Consider the following 21,128-nt stretch of genomic DNA (forward strand, 5'->3'; position numbering starts at 1 on the left):
GAGGACGAAGGATTTGATTAGGGCAGGGAAAATAGAGTACGAGAGGAAGCTTGCAGGGAACATTAAAATGGACTGCAAAAGCTTCTATCGATATGTAAAGAGAAAAAGGTTAGTAAAGACAAACGTAGGTTCCCTGCAGTCAGAATCAGGGGAAGTCATAACTGGGAACAAAGAAATGGCAGACCAATTGAACAAGTACTTTGGTTCGGTATTCACTAAGGAGGACACAAACAACCTTCCGGATATAAAAGGGGTCAGAGGGTCTAGTAAGGAGGAGGAAATGAGGGAAATCCTTATTAGTCAGGAAATTGTGTTGGGGAAATTGATGGGACTGAAGGCCGATAAATCCCCAGGGCCTGATGGTCTGCATCCCAGAGTACTTAAGAAGGTGGCCTTGGAAATAGCGGATGCATTGACAGTCATTTTCCAACATTCCATAGACTCTGGATCAGTTCCTATGGAGTGGAGGGTAGCCAATGTAACCCCACTTTTTAAAAAAGTTGGGAGAGAGAAAACAGGGATTTATAGACCGGTCAGCCTGACATCGGTCGTGGATAAAATGATGGAATCAATTATTAAGGATGTCATAGCAGTGCATTTGGAAAGCGGTGACATGATAGGTCCAAGTCAGCATGGATTTATGAAAGGGAAATCATGCTTGACAAATCTTCTGGAATTTTTTGAGGATGTTTCCAGTAGAGTGGACAAGGGAGAACCAGTTGATGTGGTGCATTTGGACTTTCAGAAGGCCTTCGACAAGGTCCCACACAAGAGATTAATGTGCAAAGTTAAAACACATGGGATTGGGGGTAGTGTGCTGACGTGGATTGAGAACTGGTTGGCAGGCAGGAAGCAAAGAGTAGGAGTAAATGGGTACTTTTCAGAATGGCAGGCAGTGACTAGTGGGGTACCGCAAGGTTCTGTGCTGGGGCCCCAGCTGTTTACATTGTACATTAATGATTTAGACGAGGGGATTAAATGCAGTATCTCCAAATTTGCGGATGACACTAAGTTGGGTGGCAGTGTGAGCTGCGAGGAGGATGCTATGAGGCTGCAGAGTGACTTGGATAGGTTATGTGAGTGGGCAAATGCATGGCAGATGAAGTATAATGTGGATAAATGTGAGGTTATCCACTTTGGTGGTAAAAAGAGAGAGACAGACTATTATCTGAATGGTGACAGATTAGGAAAAGGGGAGGTGCAACGAGACCTGGGTGTCATGGTACATCAGTCATTGAAGGTTGGCATGCAGGTACAGCAGGCGGTTAAGAAAGCAAATGGCATGTTGGCCTTCATAGCAAGGGGATTTGAGTACAGGGGCAGGGATGTGTTACTATAGTTGTACAGGGCCTTGGTGAGGCCACACCTGGAATATTGTGTACAGTTTTGGTCTCCTAACTTGAGGAAGGACGTTCTTGCTATTGAGGGAGTGCAGCGAAGGTTCATCAGACTGATCCCAGGATGGCGGGACTGACGTATCAAGAAAGACTGGATCAACTGGGCTTGTATTCACTGGAGTTCAGACAAATGAGAGGGGATCTCATAGAAACGTTTAAAATTCTGACGGGTTTCGACAGGGTAGATGCAGGAAGAATGTTCCCATGTTGGGGAAGTCCAGAACCAGGGGTCACTGCCTAAGGATAAGGGGTAAGCCATTTAGGACCGAGATGAGGAGAAACTTCTTCACCCTGTGGAATTCTCTGCCGCAGAGAGTTGTTGAGGCCAATTCACTAAATATATTCAAGAAGAAGTTAGATGTAGTCCTTACTACTAGGAGATGTAGTCCTTACTACTAGGGGGATCAAGGGGTATGGCGAGAAAGCAGGAATAGGGTACTGAAGTTGCATGTTCAGCAATGAACTCATTGAATGGCGGTGCAGGCTCGAAGGGCCGAATGGCCTACTCCTGCACCTATTTTCTATGTTTCTATCCCGACTCTCTGCTTCCTGTCTGCCAACCAGTTTTCTATCCACGTCAGTACATTACCCCCAATACCATGTGCTTTGATTTTTCACACCAATCTCTTGTGTGGGACCTTGTCAAAAGCCTTTTGAAAGTCCAAATACACCACATCCACTGGTTCTCCCTTGTCCACTCTACTAGTTACATCCTCAAAAAATTCCAGAAGATTTGTCAAGTATGATTTCCCTTTCATAAATCCATGCTGACTTGGACCGATCTGGTCACTGCTTTCCAAATGCACTGTTATTTCATCTTTAATAATTGATTCCAACATTTTCTCCACTACTGATGTCAGGCTAACCGATCTATAATTACCCGTTTTCTCTCTCCCTCCTTTTTTAAACAGTGGTGTTACATTAGCTACCCTCCAGTCCATAGGAACTTTTTCTATGGCCACTTCCTTAAGTACTCTGGGATGCAGATTATCAGGCCCCGGGGATTTATCAGGCTTCAATCCCATTAATTTCCCGAACACAATTTCCCGCTTTATGAGGATATCCTTCAGTTCCTCCTTCTCATTAGACCCTTGGTCCCCTAGTATTTCCGGAAGGTTATTTGTGTCTTTCTTCGTGAAAACAGAACCAAAGTATTTGTTTAACTAGTCCACCATTTCTTCGTTCCTCATTATAAATTCATCTGAATCTGACGGCTAGGGACCTATGTTTTTTTTCACTAATCTTTTTCTCTTTACATAACTATAGAAGCTTTTGCAGTCAGTTTTTATGTTCCCAGCAAGCTTCCTCTCATACTCTATTTCCCCCCTCCTAATTAAACCCTTTGTCCTCCTCTGCTGTATTACAAAATTCTCCCAGTCCTCAGGTTTGCTGCTTTTTCTGGTCAATTTATATGCCCCTTCCTTGGATTTAACACTATCCTTAATTTCCCTTGTTAGCCACGGTTGAGCCACCTTCCCCGTTTTATTTTTACTCCAGACAGGGATGTACAATTGTTGAAGTTCATCCATGTGATCTTTCAATGTTTGCCATTGCCTATCCACCATCAACCCTTTCAGTATCACTCGCCAGTCTATTCTAGCCAATTCACGTCTCATACCATCGAAGTTACCTTTCCCCAAGTTCAGGACCCTAGTCTCTGAATTAACTGTGTCACTCTCCATCTTAATAAAGAATTCTACCATATTATGGTCACTCTTCCCCAAGGGGCCTCGCACAACAAGACTGTTAATAAGTCCTTTCTCATTACACATTATCCAGTCTAGGATGGCCAGCCCTCTAGTTGGTTCCTCGACATATTGGTCTAGAAAACCATCCCTAATACACTCCAGGAAATCCTCCTCCACCGCATTGCTACCAGTGTACAACGCCTCCCTTAGCGCTGCGCCCCCTAACGCAGGGCCCAGATGCCTAAACTTACTAAAGTGCAAACTATTCCTGGCCGATAACTTTCACACCCCACCTCCGTTTTCACCCCGAGAACAGAAAAGCCTAGAATCCAGCCCATAGGGAAATGAGTACAGTATACATTTATTACTAGTATAGCTTGTAATACAGGCAGTGTTAATGGTATAGATTGTGATATGAGCAGTGTTGTTAGTATAAGGCTATAATACAGACAGCCTTCTCACCAGTAATTCTGCCTATATTACAATTTCAACAGTTTCAACAGTATCTACAAATATTGGGCGGAAAATTCCGGTTGGAGGCTTCTTTGGATGAGTAGTTTTTCTTTTTCTTTTTATATTAGTCAGTAACTTTTAACAGTGTTGTTGCCAATTTAAGTGTATCTAAGGGTTCAGTCATGGCAGGAGAGCTCAGTCGGGTGTTATGCTCCTCCTGTACCATGTGGGAACTCAGGGACGCTTCCGGTGTCCCTGACGACTACGTGTGCGGGAAGTGTATCCACCTCAAGCTCCTGACGGTCCGCGTTACGGAATTGGAACTGAGGGTGGATTCACTCTGGAACATCCACGATGCTGAGAATGACGTGAGTATCACGTGTAGTGAGTTGGTCTTACCGCAGGGAAAGGGTCCACAGCCAGATAGGGAATGGAAGACCAGCAGGAAGAGTAGTGCAAGGAAGGTAGTGCAGGGGTCCCCTGGGGTCATCCCCCTGCAAAACAGATACACCGTTTTGAGTACTGTTGAGGGGAATGACTCATCAGGGGAGGGCAGCAGCAGCCAAGTTCATGGCACCGTGGCTGGCTCTGCTGCACAGGAGGGCAAGAAAAAGAGTGGGAGAGCAATAGTGATAGGGGATTCAATGGTGAGGGGAATAGATAGGCGTTTCTGCGGCCACGACCGAGACTCCAGGATGGTATGTTGCCACCCTGGTGCAAGGGTCAAGGATGTCTCGGAGCGGGTGCAGGACATTCTGAAATGGGAGGGAGAACAGCCAGTTGTCATGGTGCACATTGGTACCAACGACATAGGTAAAAAAGGGATGAGGTCCTACGAAACGAATTTAAGGAGCTAGGAGCTAAATTAAAAAGTAGGACCTCAAAAGTAGTAATCTCGGGATTGCTACCAGTGCCACGTGATAGTCAGAGTAGGAATCGCAGGATAGCGCAGATGAATACGTGGCTTGAGCAGTGGTGCAGCAGGGAGGGATTCAAATTCCTGGGGCATTGGGACCGGTTCTGGGGGAGGTGGGACCAGTACAAACCGGACGGTCTGCACCTGGGCAGGACTGGAACCAATGTCCTAGGGGGAGTGTTTGCTAGTGCTGTTGGGGAGGATTTAAACTAATATGGCAGGGGGATGGGAACCAATGCAGGGAGACAGAGGGAAACAAAAAGGAGGCAAAAGCAAAAGACAGAAAGGAGATGAGGAAAAGTGGAGGGCAGAGAAACCCAAGGCAAAGAACAAAACGGGCCACTGTATAGCAAAATTCTAAAAGGACAAAGGGTGTTAAAAAAACAAGCCTGAAGGCTTTGTGTCTTAATGCAAGGAGTATCCGCAATAAGGTGGATGAATTAATTGTGCAAATAGATGTTAACAAATATGATGTGATTGGGATTACGGAGACGTGGCTCCAGGATGATCAGGGCTGGGAACTCAACATTCAGGGGTATTCAACATTCAGGAAGGATAGAATAAAAGGAAAAGGAGGTGGGGTAGCATTGCTGGTTAAAGAGGAGATTAATGCAATAGTTAGGAAAGACATTAGCTTGGATGATGTGGAATCTATATGGGTAGAGCTGCAGAACACCAAAGGGCAAAAAACGTTAGGAGGAGTTGTGTACAGACCTCCAAACAGTAATAAGGATGTTGGGGAGGGCATCAAACAGGAAATTAGGGGTGCATGCAATAAAGGTGCAGCAGTTATAATGGGTGACTTTAATATGCACATAGATTGGGCTAGCCAAACTGGAAGCAATACGGTGGAGGAGGATTTCCTGGAGTGCATAAGGGATGGTTTTCTAGACCAATATGTTGAGGAACCAACTAGGGGGGGAGGCCATCTTAGACTGGGTGTTGTGTAATGAGAGAGGATTAATTAGCAATCTCATTGTGCGAGGCCCCTTGGGGAAGAGTGACCATAATATGGTGGAATTCTGCATTAGGATGGAAAATGAAACATAAATTCAGAGACCATGGTCCAGAACTTAAAGAAGGGTAACTTTGAAGGTATGAGGCATGAATTGGCTAGGATAGATTGGCGAATGATACTTAGGGGGTTGACTGTGGATGGGCAATGGCAGACATTTAGAGACCGCATGGATGAATTACAACAATTGTACATTCCTGTCTGGCGTAAAAATAAAAAAGGAAAGGTGGCTCAACCGTGGCTATCTAGGGAAATCAGGGATAGTATTAAAGCCAAGGAAGTGGCATACAAATTGGCCAGAAATAGCAGCGAACCTGGGGACTGGGAGAAATTTAGAACTCAGCAGAGGAGGACAAAGGGTTTGATTAGGGCAGGGAAAATGGAGTACGAGAAGAAGCTTGCAGGGAACATTAAGGCGGATTGCAAAAGTTTCTATAGGTATGTAAAGAGAAAAAGGTTAGTAAAGACAAACGTAGGTCCCCTGCAGTCAGAATCAGGGGAAGTCATAACGGGGAACAAAGAAATGGCAGACCAATTGAACAAGTACTTTGGTTCGGTATTCACTAAGGAGGATACAAACAACCTTCCGGATATAAAAGGGGTCAGAGGGTCTAGTAAGGAGGGGGAACTGAGGGAAATCTTTATTAGTCGGGAAATTGTGTTGGGGAAATTGATGGGACTGAAGGCCGATAAATCCCCAGGGCCTGATGGTCTGCATCCCAGAGTACTTAAGGAGGTGGCCTTGGAAATAGCGGATGCATTGACAGTCATTTTCCAACATTCCATTGACTCTGGATCAGTTCCTATGGAGTGGAGGGTAGCCAATGTAACCCCACTTTTTAAAAAAGGAGGGAGAGAGAAAACAGGGAATTATAGACCGGTCAGCCTGACCTCAGTAGTGGGTAAAATGATGGAATCAATTATTAAGGATGTCATAGCAGTGCATCTGGAAAATGGTGACATGATAGGTCCAAGTCAGGGAAATCATGCTTGACAAATCTTCTGGAATTTTTTGAGAATGTTTCCAGTAAAGTGGACAAAGGAGAACCAGTTGATGTGGTATATTTGGACTTTCAGAAGGCTTTCGACAAGGTCCCACACAAGAGATTAATGTGCAAAGTTAAAGCACATGGGATTGGGGGTAGTGTGCTGACGTGGATTGAGAACTGGTTGTCAGACAGGAAGCAAAGAGTAGGAGTAAACGGGTACTTTTCAGAATGGCAGGCAGTGACTAGAGGGGTGCCGCAAGGTTCTGTGCTGGGGCCCCAGCTGTTTACATTGTACATTAATGATTTAGACGAGGGGATTAAATGCAGTATCTCCAAATTTGCGGATAACACTAAGTTGGGTGGCAGTGTGAGCTGCGAGGAGGATGCTATTAGGCTGCAGAGTGACTTGGATAGGTTAGGTGAGTGGGCAAATGCATGGCAGATGAAGTATAATGTGGATAAATGTGAGGTTATCCACTTTGGTGGTAAAAACAGAGAGACAGACTATTATCTGAATGGTGACAGATTAGGAAAAGGGAAGGTGCAACGAGACCTGGATGTCATGGTACATCAGTCATTGAAGGTTAGCATGCAGGTACAGCAGGCGGTTAAGAAAGCAAATGGCATGTTGGCCTTCATAGCGAGGGGATTTGAATACAGGGGCAGAGAGGTGTTGCTACAGTTATACAGGGCCTTGGTGAGGACACACCTGGAGTACTGTGTACAGTTTTGGTCTCCTAACTTGAGGAAGGACATTCTTGCTATTGAGGGAGTGCAGCGAAGATTCACAAGACTGATTCCCGGGATGGCGGGACTAACGTATCAAGAAAGACTGGATCAACTGGGCTTGTATTCACTGGAGTTCAGAAGAATGAGAGGGGACCTCATGGAAACGTTTAAAATTCTGACGGGTTTAGACAGGTTAGATGCAGGAAGAATGTTCCCAATGTTGGGGAAGTCCAGAACCAGGGGTCACAGTCTGAGGATAAGGGGTAAGCCATTTAGGACCGAGATGAGGAGAAACTTCTTCACCCAGAGAGTGGTGAACCTGTGGAATTCTCTACCACAGAAAGTAGTTGAGGCCAATTCACTAAATATATTCAAAAGGGAGTTAGATGAAGTCCTTACTACTCGGGGGATCAAGGGTTATGGCGAGAAAGCAGGAAGGGGGTACTGAAGTTTCATGTTCAGCCATGAACTCATTGAATGGCGGTGCAGGCTAGAAGGACTGAATGGCCTGCTCCTGCACCTATTTTCTATGTTTCTATGTTAATCTATACTTGCACAGTGTTATTGGTATAAGGTTGTAATACAGGCAGTATTATAAGGCTATATTACAGGCAGTGTTGTGGCTATTGCTTGTAATACAGACAATTTAGGCTGTCTTACAGTTAATGGTACTAATACGAAGTTGGAATACATATAGTGTTACTGGTAAATCAGTCTGCAATGCTTGAAGTGTAATTGACATGATACTGGAATACAGACAGTGTTACACATATGTAATCATTTAAGTCTCCTACACCACACGGAGCTGTACCTCAGTGTCCTGCACCACATGGAGCTGTACCTTAGTCTCCCACACCACACAGACTGTACCTTAGTGTCCCGCTCCACACGGAGCTGTACCTCAGTGTCCCACACCACACAGCTGCACTTCAGTGTCCCACATCACACGGAGCTGTACCTCAGTGTCCCACACAACACAGACTGTACCTCAGTGTCCTACACCACACAGACTGTACCTCAGTGTCCTACACCACACAGCCTGTACCTCAGTGTCCTACACCACACAGACTATACCTCAGTGTCCTACACCACACAGACTGTACCTCAGTGTCCTACACCACACAGACTGTACCTCAGTGTCCTACACCACACAGACTGTACCTCAGTGTCCTACACCACACAGACTGTACCTCAGTGTCCTACACCACACAGCCTGTACCTCAGTGTCCTACACCACACAGACTGTACCTCAGTGTCCTACACCACACAAACTGTACCTCAGTGTCCCACACCACACAGACTGTACCTCAGTGTCCCACACCACACAGACTGTACCTCAGTGTCCTACACCACACAGCTGTACCTCAGTGTCCCACACCACACGGAGCTGTACCTCAGTGTCCTACACCACACGGAGCTGTACCTTAGTGTCTTACACCATACGGAGCTGTACCTCAGTGTCCTACACCACACGGAGCTGTACCTCAGTGTCTTACACCATACGGAGCTGTACCTCAGTGTCCTACACCACACGGAGCTGTATCTCAGTGTCCTACACCACACGGAGCTGTACCTCAGTGTCCTACACCACACGGAGCTGTACCTCAGTGTCCTACACCACACGGAGCTGTACCTCAGTGTCCTACACCACACGGAGCTGTACCTCAGTGTCCTACACCACACGGAGCTGTACCTCAGTGTCCTACACCACACGGAGCTGTACCTCAGTGTCCTACACCACACGGAGCTGTACCTCAGCGTCCCACACCACACGGTATACTTCAGTTTAATTTTTGTGAATGTTATTGACATGGGTTTGGTCCTGAAACTTTACATCGGTAGTGTGTATCTGCACACAGGGTGAAATGCTCCTATTAGATTGCTCTTACCTGTTCACACATCAGGTTGAGAATGTAATCAGTGTTAAACCTCTCCCTGGGGTAAAACAGCTGCAAGTGAAAAGCTGAGAGTTAGTCATATAAACAATCAGAGCAGCAGAATCTGTCCAGTTCTGATGATTGAAATCAGCAGCACTGGGGCTTCCCCAGAGATTCAGAATCCAATGTGGTACTGAGCCATACAGGGCAGAAAGATCCCAGGTTCAATCCTGGTTAGTGCTGAGTCGGGTGATCTCAGCCCGGATGGAAATAGGAGTGGCACAATTGACACTGGTGCCCTGGGTTAGTGAACGGGAAAAAACAGCTCCAGTTCCTCTTCTTTACCATGATGGAGTGACTCCTACTAGAAAGGGTACATTTGGAGAGAGCATGTCAGTCTTTGATGCGATAATCTCCACAGTCAAATAGCACCCTGACGCTTGTGGTCGAGCCTCAGATGTGAAGAATGAGTAGCTTGGCGAGTTAGTGAGGGTGGGTGGGCTACAACCATGGGGCTGTATTCCAGCACCTATGAGGAGAGGGGAGAAACCGGAGAGAACGAAAATTCGACGCATCTTTACCATTCAGTCAAAATGGGACATTGGATGTTACTGTAAGATGCAGGACAAATTTGAATACTTTCTGTCTATTAGAATAGGCAGTCCTGTCACTGATTCCATATCTCACAGTCATTGTTTGACATCACCAGATCCTCGGCGTCCAAAGGGGATATCCCCAGATGCTGTTACTAACCATGGCGCATAACACTAGCTAGAAACATGGTTAGGGTAACTAAAAAGAGGTGACACTGATCAGGACAAGTAATATAAAGCAGCAACAGGAAATGCACTATAACTATACAGAGTAAGACCATCTATAACAGCTCACTATATGTACTGTACCTCTTACTGATTATTGACAGTCAGTGTGCACTGTACTTCTTTCTGATTACTGACTATATTATAGGTTACTAATAATTAGCGTGATCTATACCTGTATAATGGATTACTGACAGTCACTGTGCACTGTACCTATAGTACAGGTTACTAACAGTTGTGTATCGTACCTCTTTGCGTAGGTAGAGCTTCCAGGGAATATTGACGTAGGAGAAGTATACACTAGCTGTCTTCCTGTACAGTTGGGTTTTTATATTCTCATCTTGTAACGACACTGTCAAGATAAAGAAAAGCAAGAACATGCATTTTATAACACCTTTCGTGATCTTAAGACATTCCTAACTGCCAAATAACCAATGAAGTACTTCTGAAATGCAGTCACTGTTTTGATGTAGGAAAATGCAGCAGCCAATTTGTGTACAGCAAGGTCCCACAAACAACAATAAGGCAAATAATCAATTAAACTGCTTTGGTGATGTTGGTTGAGGATAAATATTGGCAAAAACACTAGGGAAATTGTGCTGCTCTTCAAATAGTACCGTGGGATCTTTTACATCCACCTGAGAGGACAGATAGGGCCTCAGCTAAAAGAAATCACCTCTGATAGTGCAGCATTTCCTCAGTACTGCACTAAAGTGTCAGCCTAGATTATATGTTTAAGTCTTGGAGTGTGGCTTGAACCCATAACCTTCTGTCTCAGAGGGTCAGAGTGCTACCCATTGAGCACAGCTATTGGGTGGAAATGAGAAATTTTCGGGAACAGATCAGTCGATGTTGCTCAGAACAGCAGCCTCAGACTGTCCAGGAACAGGACTCTCAGTAAAAAGAATACTGGGGACAATCACAAAGACAGTCCTGCATTTCCTGCGGACGAGGTACAATGTGAAATGAATTTATTCTCTCTTTTGTACACACTCGGGTAAACTTTACAAAGTTGTGCATTAGTTTTAATGGACAATTCATCTAGCAGGATTCAATGCTAAATGTCCAAAACGCAATCCCGCTGAGTGAAGAGCTGTGCCAAGAGCATTAATTCCTAAGATACAACCCTGATAAGATATGATAAACTGCTTGATTACCCCCTCTCGTGCTATGTGCTTGGCCTTACCTGCCTGTCTCTTTTGTGGAGCTGAGGAAAGATGAAATTCACTGGCAGGTGTCGAGGGGGAAGGGGGATCAAAAGGAGGGGGTGGGGGAGGAGGTGGAGGTGGAGGCCCAGTCGCTGGTGGACCAAGTATCTGTGAAAGTTGGTCCTGGATCGAGCTCTGAGAGTACAGAGGACGGCACTGTGGTTTCGCCGCTGGTTTAGGCGGAACCTTTGCAGGCAGCGTTTCGTTTATGGCGGAGGTAGAAACATCCTGCAATAGAAATAAGACAGGCATTAGAGAAAGCATTGATCTTCATTTATAACCTTTTATTCATATTTACTTTCCTTCCAAAACCACATAATCAGCAGATAGGCGAATCTCGAGGTCCGTGACAGGCGTGTCGGACTCCTTTGCTGTCCCCTTCCTGAATAGAAGTGACCAGCTTCCACGGAATGCCTCTGCTCCCCCTCTGGCCTGGCACTGATCAGCCGCCATCTACGACTGATGGATATGACGCTGCATCAAACTGGTCCCTGCTTACTCCGGCGATCACTCACCTGGCTTTGGACTAGTCCAGGGATTGAGTGGTTACCAGGAAGAGTAGTGAGGATTTGTGGTCCTCGCACATATTTGGTCAAGATGTGTGATCATGGAAAGGTTAGGTTTGTTCACATTGATCATATTTTACCTACAGATGTGGAAGGAGTTGAAAGTTGGAATGATTCGATTATTTCTAATGAGTGATAGTCTTGTTACAAGTAGAGTAGCAAATCCTACATCAGATGTACTAGAAACAAGTCCAAGAGAAAGTCAGAATTTAAGTCTGAGTCAGGCCGAAGTTGTAAAGAGTCCAAATGTAAATCAAGAGTTGCCCTTGGAGAACAACTCTCCTCAGCATAGAATGAGTCTAAGTTTGACACCATGTTTGGAAAGTTCTGTTAAAGAGTGAAGGTACCCCCATTGAAACAGAAAATCAGTGGTTAAATTTGACTTGTAAAGATGGAAAAGTATGTCCATATCTTTTGTTGTGTATAACCATGCACGTTATATATGATGGTGATTTTGTTATGATTACTTCTTCATTAAGGAGGGAGAAGTGTAATATAGCTGCCCCCCGAGTGGACTATTTTACCTACAAATGTGGAAGGAGTGGACTACTATGGTAATGCAACTGCCGATGTGTATAATAAAAGCATCATGTGACAAAGTCACTTGACAAGTTCCTGTAGAGCCATCTTGTATGTGTGCATTTGTGATGTGGTAAAGAATATATCACAATGATGGAGGGAAAATATTGTGATATCCGGGAAGCCAAGTAAAACAACATCTCATTTTTTAACACTGTGCTGCACCCATGAAACAGTTTAATTCCACAAGTGTAAACACAAAACACATTTTCACGTATGGAAGTGCGATTGGGACATTTTACTTGTGACTTTAAAAAAATGTCTAAGCCAGTTCTGGATTGGCTAAATCAGGTACAAATGCGGCTTGAATGATTCTAAAAAAAAATACATCATAGAAACACTTAAAAAGAAGAGACTTAGGGGATGAAATTCTGTTGCGCCCCATTTGGGGGCGGTCACATCCGGGAGGCGGGACATTTTGCAGCAGGTGCAGAAGTTGCACCCATCTCAAAAAATTTGGGGTACCACCCGCGAAAGGAAGTAGAGCACAAATTAACACGCTCCACTTACTTTCCAGGGCGGTAGTGAGGCGGACGGGTTGGGAGCGGGGCGCAGGGCTACGCACTGGGCCACGTAGCACTATCGTGTAGGAGAGGATCTTCCCTTTATTAAAACATCACTGGGGAGCGGGGTTGCCGTGCCAACAGCCCAGCACTCTAAAGCAGATCGAAGCGGCAACGGGGCGCCCAAGAAATTCAACATTTTTTTTAATAAGTGGCCGCCACCAGGTTCATGTCCCCAGAAGCTCCCGCGGAATTTAACGGGAGTAGTTAGCGGCGCTGCGCCTGGCCGAAAAGTTGCTAACGGGAGGCGCAAACGACCCCAATTTCAAGGCCATACATATAGAAACTGCCTTATCAAATCTCTCAGAAAAATCCAAAGGTGCATCACACGCAATGAATTACCTTGAAGTGCAGTGACTGTTGTTAGGTAGGCAAACACAGCAGGCATTTAAAAAAATTCATTCTCAGGATGTGGGCGTCACTGGCAAGATTGGTATTTATTGCCCTTGAGAAGGTGGTGGTGAGCTGCCTTCTTGAACTGCTGCAGTCCATGTGGTGAAGGTGCTCCCACAGTGTGCTAGGGAGGGAGTTCCGGGACTTTAACCTAGCAACGGTGAAGGAACGGCAATATATTTCCAAGTTGGGATGGTGTGTGACTTGGAGAGGAGTTTGAAGGTGATGGTGTTCCCAAGCACCTGCTGCCCTTGTCCTTCTAGGTGGTAGAAGTTACAGGTTTGGGAAGTGCTGTCGAGAGACCTTGGCGAGATGCTGGAATGAATCCTGTGGCTACTACACACTGCAGCCTCGTTGTGCGTTGTGCGTTGTGGAGGGAGTGGATATTTAAGGTGTTGGATGGTGAGCCAATCAAGCGGCTGCTTTGTCCTGGATGGTGTTGAGCATCTTGGGTATTGATGTAACTATACCCATCCAGGCAAGTGGAGCGTATTCCATCACAATCCTGACTTGTACCTTTTAGGTGGTGGAGATGCTTTGGAGAGTAAGGAGGCAAGACACTCGCTGCAGAATACCCAACCTCTGACTTCCAAACAGCAAGATCCCACAAACAGGAATGACATAAATGACGGATAATCTGATGTGGTGTTGTTTGAGGAAGAAATATTGGCCAGGGCATTGGAAGAACTGCTAGTTTTCTTCAACTTGAGGCAAGAACCATCAGAAATGGTATGCAGGGCCTTGGTTTAACATTTCAACTGAAGAACGGCATCTCTCCAAATGCATTGACTGAACCCTCCACTATAGCAGGACACACTGCCTCATTGAAACTTCGTGTGTGAGGCACAGATTACACCAGGTGCCAACTACGTTAAACATCCTACCCATTTTTCTGATTGCTCCTTGTTACTGGGATTCCACACACTGTCTCCAGGAATTATATATTAATCTCCAGAACCCTGCTACCAGCAACCCGGGAGAGAAAAATAGCTGGGGCATTAAAAAAATGAGTTAATTTTCTTCGAGCTTTTACACTTCTTAGTTGGAAAGACAATGGAAGGTGGGGAAAAAAAGGATGTTTGACCGGGTGGGGCATTTGGAGGTGGGTGGTCATGTGATGAAATCTCCTGGAGTACAACCAAGCAGAGTTGGCAACCTACCTCTGTAGGAGACGCTGGTCCTCTCATTCTTAAAAGAGATAACGCCTCATCCTTGGGATCATTTTTCTTCAGGAATGGTTTTGCTGACCTCCTGGAGACAGAGAAGAGAAATATTAGATGTGGGGACCAACAGGACAGTGCTGAGGGGGTGGAGGGGTGTATTATATGCCCAGTCCAAACCTGGATAACTGATGGGCTCTGCACAAGGGCCAGGACATTTTAAGCTGGAAACCGGTAAACCACGATGCAACAGTCAAAAACCAGACCATTGCTGCCCAATTTTTTGGTTATTACATACAAAAAGCAGAATATCCAGTTCAAAGATGAACATTTGGCTGAGAAATTCGATGACGTGCCAGACACAAAACAGGTGGCGAAGCGTCCAATATGGTGGGTGGCATGCACACGCACATTCTGAGCTGGATGTGTGTCCCCGCCATATTGGTAGAGGCATCAATAGAGGCATCCAGGATCTGCGCCTGAAACAGGCATTAGGCCCTTTACCTATGCAAATAAAAAGCTTAAAGCCAATTTGCAGCCTCCTTTACCAGGATTACCAAATTGTTTTGGCTTGAAGTAGGGTGCTGGAAAATGAGGTCTACGTCTGGCCAAAAAAGCTTACAGTCCTGCCAGCAGCAAAAAGGAAAATTCTTTTAAAATTCTCCTAGTCGCCCCCACCCTCCCAATTTGCTCCTCTCTACCAATCACTCCCTTTCCCAAACACCTCCCTCTTCCGGTCACCCGCATCTCCCAGTCACCTGCCTCTCCCGGTCACCTTCCCTCTCCTGGTCGCTCCCCCTCCCAAACACTGCACCCCGCCTCCCAGTCGGCCCACTCCTCCCAATTGCACGTCGCTCCCGTTCGCCCACCTCTCCCAGTTGTCCCCCTCTCCTGGTCGCATTGTTTCTGGTCGCTTTCCTCTCCTGATTGCCCCACTCTCCCAGTCACTCCCCTCTCCCGATTGCTTTCTCTCTCTCCCAAGACCTACCTGAGGGCCAATGCTGGCGACACAGTGCCTAAAATGCAAATAGTTTTTGCCGGCGAGCTGTCCGGGGCTGCCAAGTAGGCATCTGCAGCTCCCCAGGATGTTACAAATAAGGCCCACAACCCAATATCAGGTGCGCCTTGGGCCCATCCGTTCCAGCGCAGGGATTAATTCTTGCGCCCAGTTCGTGCCAGCAGGCTGGAGTGAACCAATTTCTCGGCCAATCACCCTATGAGGATGAAGGATATTGAAAATGTCTGAATATATTGTACTCTCCTGCAGAGTACAGGAGAAATGGACATTGCAGATTGATAGCTTCATCCACTGAGCACCAGTCAATTGCACACCACGGCTCCATAGTCCCATACACAACAACAGGATATATGATCTAACCAGCCTACCACGTCAGCAGAAGATCCAATCCACCTGAGGCAACAGAATAGATTGGTACAATCATCCTCACATCCAAACACAAAACATTTGTTGCTTATTCCCAATATTGTGTTGTTTTCACTGCCCGACACTGAGCACCTTTCACTCTCTGCCCTCACCTAATGGGTTTGTACACGGGAGGAGGGGATGTTGGCCGGCTCTGGTATTTTTTGATTATTTCTCGGATGTTTTGACTGGGTTCTGGTTGCGTGATGTTCTGGAAGGACTTCACCACTTCTGGTTCCTTGGTCTCTTTTTTCAAACTCTTTTTATTCTCCTTTTTCTCCTCTTTCTCCTCTTTGTGCTCCGTGTCTTTGGTAGGGTTTGCTGGAGGAGGAGGGGTTTCTATAGAAATATACAGAGGACAGTATTTAAGTTGAGGCTTATCTAAGGTAAATATACTCATTATATTGCCCACGAGCCAACAGTGATGTTCATACCATTGCGGTGTTTTGACGGGTGGCTAAACAACAACTTGTATTTATATAGAGCCTTTAACGTAGTAAAATGTGCCAAGGCGCTTAACAGGAGTGTTTTAAAACGAAACAAATAAATTTAACACCGAACCACATAAGAAGAAATTACGGCAGATGACTAAAAGCTTGGTCAAAGAGGTAGGTTTTAAGGAGCGTCTTGAAGGAGGAACGAGAGGCGGAGTTCCAGAGCTTGGGACCTCGGCAGCTGAAGGCACGGCCACCAATGGTTGAGCAGTTATAATCAGGTGTGCTCAAGAGGGCAGAATTTGAGGAGCGCAGCCATCTCAGGGCGGGGAGGGGGGTGGGGTGAGGCTGAGGGAGATTACAGAGATAGGGAGGGGCGAGGCCATGGAGGGATTTGTAAACAAGGATGAGAATTTTGAAATTGAGGCGTTGGTTAACCAGAAGCTAATGTAGGTCGGGGTTGTTATATGTGTAAACTTGTACATACTTTGTATCCTGGAGTCTCAAGGGATCCCATAATCCCTGGGAGCACAGGTACTTAAGGAGGCCTCACAGGTTGGAGAGGCACTCTGGAGACCTGCAATAAAAGACTACGGTCACACTTCACTTTGAGCTCACAGCATCCAGTCAGATTCTTTATTCATACGTAACAACTGGCGACGAGATACAAATGACGAACCCAACGATGCAGAGAACATCCTGAAGAAATTCTCGGAGGGAGATGATTGGGAAACCTTCGTGGAGCAACTCGACCAATACTTCGTGGCCAACAAGCTGGAAGGAGAAGCGAACGCTGCCAAACGAAGGGCGATTCTCCTCACCGTCTGCGGGGCACCAACGTACGGCCTCATGTAAAACCTGCTTGATCCAGCAAAATCCACAGAGAAATCGTATGATGATTTGTGCACACTGGTCCGGGAGCATCTGAACCCGAAGGAAAGTGTTCTGATGGCGAGGTACCGGTTCTACACCTACAGAAGATCTGAAGGCCAGGAAGTGGCGAGTTATGTCGCTGAGCTAAGACATTGCAAATTTGAAGGACATTTGGAGCACATGCTCAGAGACTTTTTCATCCTTGGCATTGGCCATGAAATGATACTTCGCAAACTGTTGACTGTAGAGATCCCAACCTTGAGTAAGGCCACAGCGATAGCCGAGGCGTTCATTGCCACCAGTGACAATATTAAGCAAAGCTCTCAGCACAGGAGTGCTGCTACAAATACTGTGAACAAAGTGATGTTGTTTTCAAATCGCAACGTACAGGGCAGGCCCCACATGCCTACAGCTGCACGTCCGCAGATGTCTCAGAGTCCACCATCAAGGGTGATGAGTGCAAGGCCATTAACATCTTGTTGGCGCTGCGGGGGTGATCATCGTTTCCATTCATGTCGCTTCAAAGGGTACGTTTGCAAGGGCTGTGGAACAATGGGACACCTCCAAAGTATGTTCAGGTGAGCTGCAAATCCTGTTAATCCTGCAAACCGCCATGTTGCAGAGAAGGACAGATCCATGGCGGATGACAACAAACCAGAGCCTCAGACCGAGGAGGCAGAGGTATATGGGATGCACACATTCACTACAAAGTGTCCCCCGATAATGCTGAAGGTTGAACTAAATGGATTCCCAGTATCAATGGAGCTGGACACGGGCATGAGCCAGACCATTATGAGCAAAAAGACTTTTGAAAAATTGTGGTGCAGCAAGGCCTCAAGGCCAGTCTTGACTTGTTTCGCACAAAACTGAAAACTTACACAAAGGAAATAATTCCTGTAATCGGCAGTGCTACTGTAAAAGTCTCCTGCGATGGAGTGGTGCACAAGCTGCCACTCTGGGTGGTATCGGGCGATGGTCCCACGCTGCTCGGCAGGAGCTGGCTGGGAAAGATACGCTGGAACTGGGATGACGTCCGAGCGCTCTCGTCCGCTGACGACACTTCGTGTGCCCAGGTCTTAAACAAGTTCCCTTCGCTGTTCAAACCAGGCATCGGGAAGTTCCAAGGAGCAAAAGTGCAGATTCACCTAATTCCGGGGGTGTGACCCATCCATCACAAGGTGAGAGCAGTACCGTACTTGATGACAGAAAGGGTAGAAATCGAGCTAGACCAGCTGCAAAGATAGGGCATCATTTCGCCGATCGAATTCGAGTGGGCCAATCCAATTGTTCCTGTCCTCAAGGGAGACTGCACCAGCAGAATCTGTGGTGATTACAAAGTAACTATCAATCGTTTCTCCTTGCAGGACCAATACCCACTACCAAAGGCCAACGACCTTTTTGCTACGCTGACGGGAGGAAAGACGTTCATGAATCTGGACTTGACCTCGGCCTACATGACGCAGGAGCTGGAGGAATCATGGAAGGCCCTCACCTGCATCAACACGCACAAAGGTCTTTTCATATATAACAGATGCCCATTTGGAATTCGATCAATGGCGGTGATATTCCAGAGAAACATGGAAAGCTTACTGAAGTTGGTCCTGCACACGGTGGTCTTCCAAGATGACATCTTGGTTACAGGTCGGGACACAAGTGAGCATCTGCAGAACCTGGAGGAGGTTCTTAGTCGACTCAACCACGTGGGGCTCAGGTTAAAACGCTCGAAGTGTTTTTTCCTGGCGCCTGAAGTGAAGTTCCTGGGGAGGAGAATCGCGGCGGACGGCATCAGGCCCACCGATTCGAAGACGGAGGCAATCGAGAACGCACCGAGGCCACAGAATGTGACGGAGCTGCGGTCGTTTCTAGGACTCCTGAAGTATTTTGGCAACTTCTTACCGGGTCTCAGCACACTGTTAGAACCACTGCACGCCTTACTGCGTAAAGGAGACGAATGGGTATGGGGCAAAAGCCAAGAAAATGCCTTTGTAAAAGCTAGAAAATTGTTATGCTCAAACAAATTGCTCGTGTTGTAAGATCCATGTAAGCGTTTGGTAGTAGCAAGCGATGCATCGTCGTAAGACGTCGGGTGTGTATTGCAACAAGCTAATGATTTGGGGAAATTGCAACCGGTTGCTTATGCATCCAGGAGTCTGTCTAAGGCTGAGAGAGCCTACAGCATGATTGAAAAAGAAGCATTAGTGATGTCTATGGGGTAAAGAAAATGCATCAATATCTGTTTGGGCTAAAATTTGAATTGGAAACTGACCATAAGCCAATGATATCCCTGTTTTCCGAGAGTAAGGAGATAAATACTAATGCATCGGCCCGCATCCAGAGATGGGCGCTCATGTTGTCCGCATACAACTATGCTATCCATCACAGGCCAGGCACAGAAAACTGCCGATGCTCTCAGTAGGCTGCCATTGCCCACCATAGGGGTGGAAATGGTGCAGCCCACAGATTTAGTCATGGTTACGGAAGCATTTGAGAGTGAGCAATCACCCATCACAGCCTGACAGATTAGAACCTGGACGAGCCAGGACCCCTTACTGTCCCTGGTTAAAAACTGTGTGCTTCATGGGAGCTGGTGCAGTGTCCCAGTGGAAGTGCAGGAAGAGATAAAGCCGTTCCAGCGGCGCAAAGATGAAATGTCTATACAGTCAGACTGCCTTCTGTGGGGAAATCGGGTACTGGTGCCCAAGAAGAGCAGAGACACCTTCATTAGTGACCTCCACAGTACCCACCCAGGCATCATAATGATGAAAGCGATAGCCAGATCCCACTTGTGGTGACTTGCAATAAAAGACTAAGATCACACTTCACTTTGAGCTGACAGCATCTTGTCAGACTCTTTATTCATACATAACAGGGGTGATGAGTGATGAACAGGTCAGAAGGTGGGTGACTGAATGGGTCAGAGGGTGAGTGGCTGAATAGACCAGAGGGTTACTGTAACAAGCAGTCAGCACATCAGTAAGTTTGCTTAACAGCACTTTAATCCAAAGTGATTTCAAACATTAGCTGAGCACTTGCTGACTGAATGGCCAGCTGTTACAGAAAACAGCTGCAAAGCTACTTCAGTGTTAGGCTTAGAGAGGCAGAACACAAAGGACCTGGGCTTTTTGTCCCTTGATTGACTGAATACAGATCCTGAATTCTGAGCGTGTGCAGTGTGCACAATTTCCCAAGCTGCATTAGGAGCATTTAGTTAGCCTGGCTGATTAAATAATTCTCTTCAGTATTTAAAGATACCTGTTTGATTGTTTATCAGAATTATTTGAAGAAAGTCTGGAGGACAAATTTCGAAAGCCTAACTCAGGTAAAGAGAATATACTGAGTCTTATATGTTCACATGATACCATGAAGTATGTGAGACAAACAGGAAGAGCACACTGGACATAACACTTTTAGGGGGCGAAATTGCGTATCGCCCCATAGCATCGTGGTTATGTTAGTCCAGTAACATAACCACGATGCTACCATACCCACTAATGTGCATGCACTCGCCATACGGAACACCCAGTCGCCGGTTTCACATCTGTTTTATGTCAACAGATATCTAGGCCATGCTGTTTTCTAATGACGTGTCCACGAGAAAGTATGTTGCTACTTGTAATTGTGGCAATTGACCAAAAGTTAATGAGTACCCTTGATTCAAGATGTCAGATGTCATCCTACTGTTTTGTACACTTTACACTGCTCCATGTTGATACAATACTGCATGGAGTGAGGTTATATCTGAATGTGACTATCCTCACATATTTTCTTTCCAATTTTCTGCTCTCCTTTCCTGGAGGTGCAGATTCCAGCTTGGATACTGTGTCACTACCCTCTAGCACCTTGCCCAAGTGCTCGGTCTTCATATGCGAGCCGTCTGCCACAAAATGTACAGGCAATAAAAGGATCGGAGTTGCCTGTGATACTCTAAACAGTCAAATAGCCTTAAACATTTGGTGCTGGAAATCTCAGCGGGTCAGTGACCCGCAACGTTAACTCTGTTTCTCTCCACGGATGCTGTCTGGCCCGCTGAGATTTCCAGTATTCTCT

General features: G+C 46.2%; 1 protein-coding gene across 1 annotated transcript in view; it reads right to left on the reverse strand.

Annotated features, from left to right (window-relative positions):
* Positions 1–21,128, reverse strand: part of myo15b (myosin XVB) — a 480,192-nt gene that overhangs the window by 117,928 nt on the left and 341,136 nt on the right. Inside the window, exons 44-48 of the mRNA XM_070856827.1 lie at positions 15,888–16,113; positions 14,352–14,442; positions 11,069–11,318; positions 10,131–10,234; positions 9,077–9,136 (exon numbers count right to left, since the gene is read on the reverse strand). Of these exons, the coding sequence (XP_070712928.1) occupies positions 9,077–9,136; positions 10,131–10,234; positions 11,069–11,318; positions 14,352–14,442; positions 15,888–16,113 (731 nt within the window). The remainder of the gene's footprint in view (positions 1–9,076; positions 9,137–10,130; positions 10,235–11,068; positions 11,319–14,351; positions 14,443–15,887; positions 16,114–21,128) is intronic.

Source organism: Pristiophorus japonicus, chromosome 16, assembly GCF_044704955.1.
Source record: "Pristiophorus japonicus isolate sPriJap1 chromosome 16, sPriJap1.hap1, whole genome shotgun sequence".
NCBI classification, from domain to species: Eukaryota; Metazoa; Chordata; class Chondrichthyes; family Pristiophoridae; genus Pristiophorus; species Pristiophorus japonicus.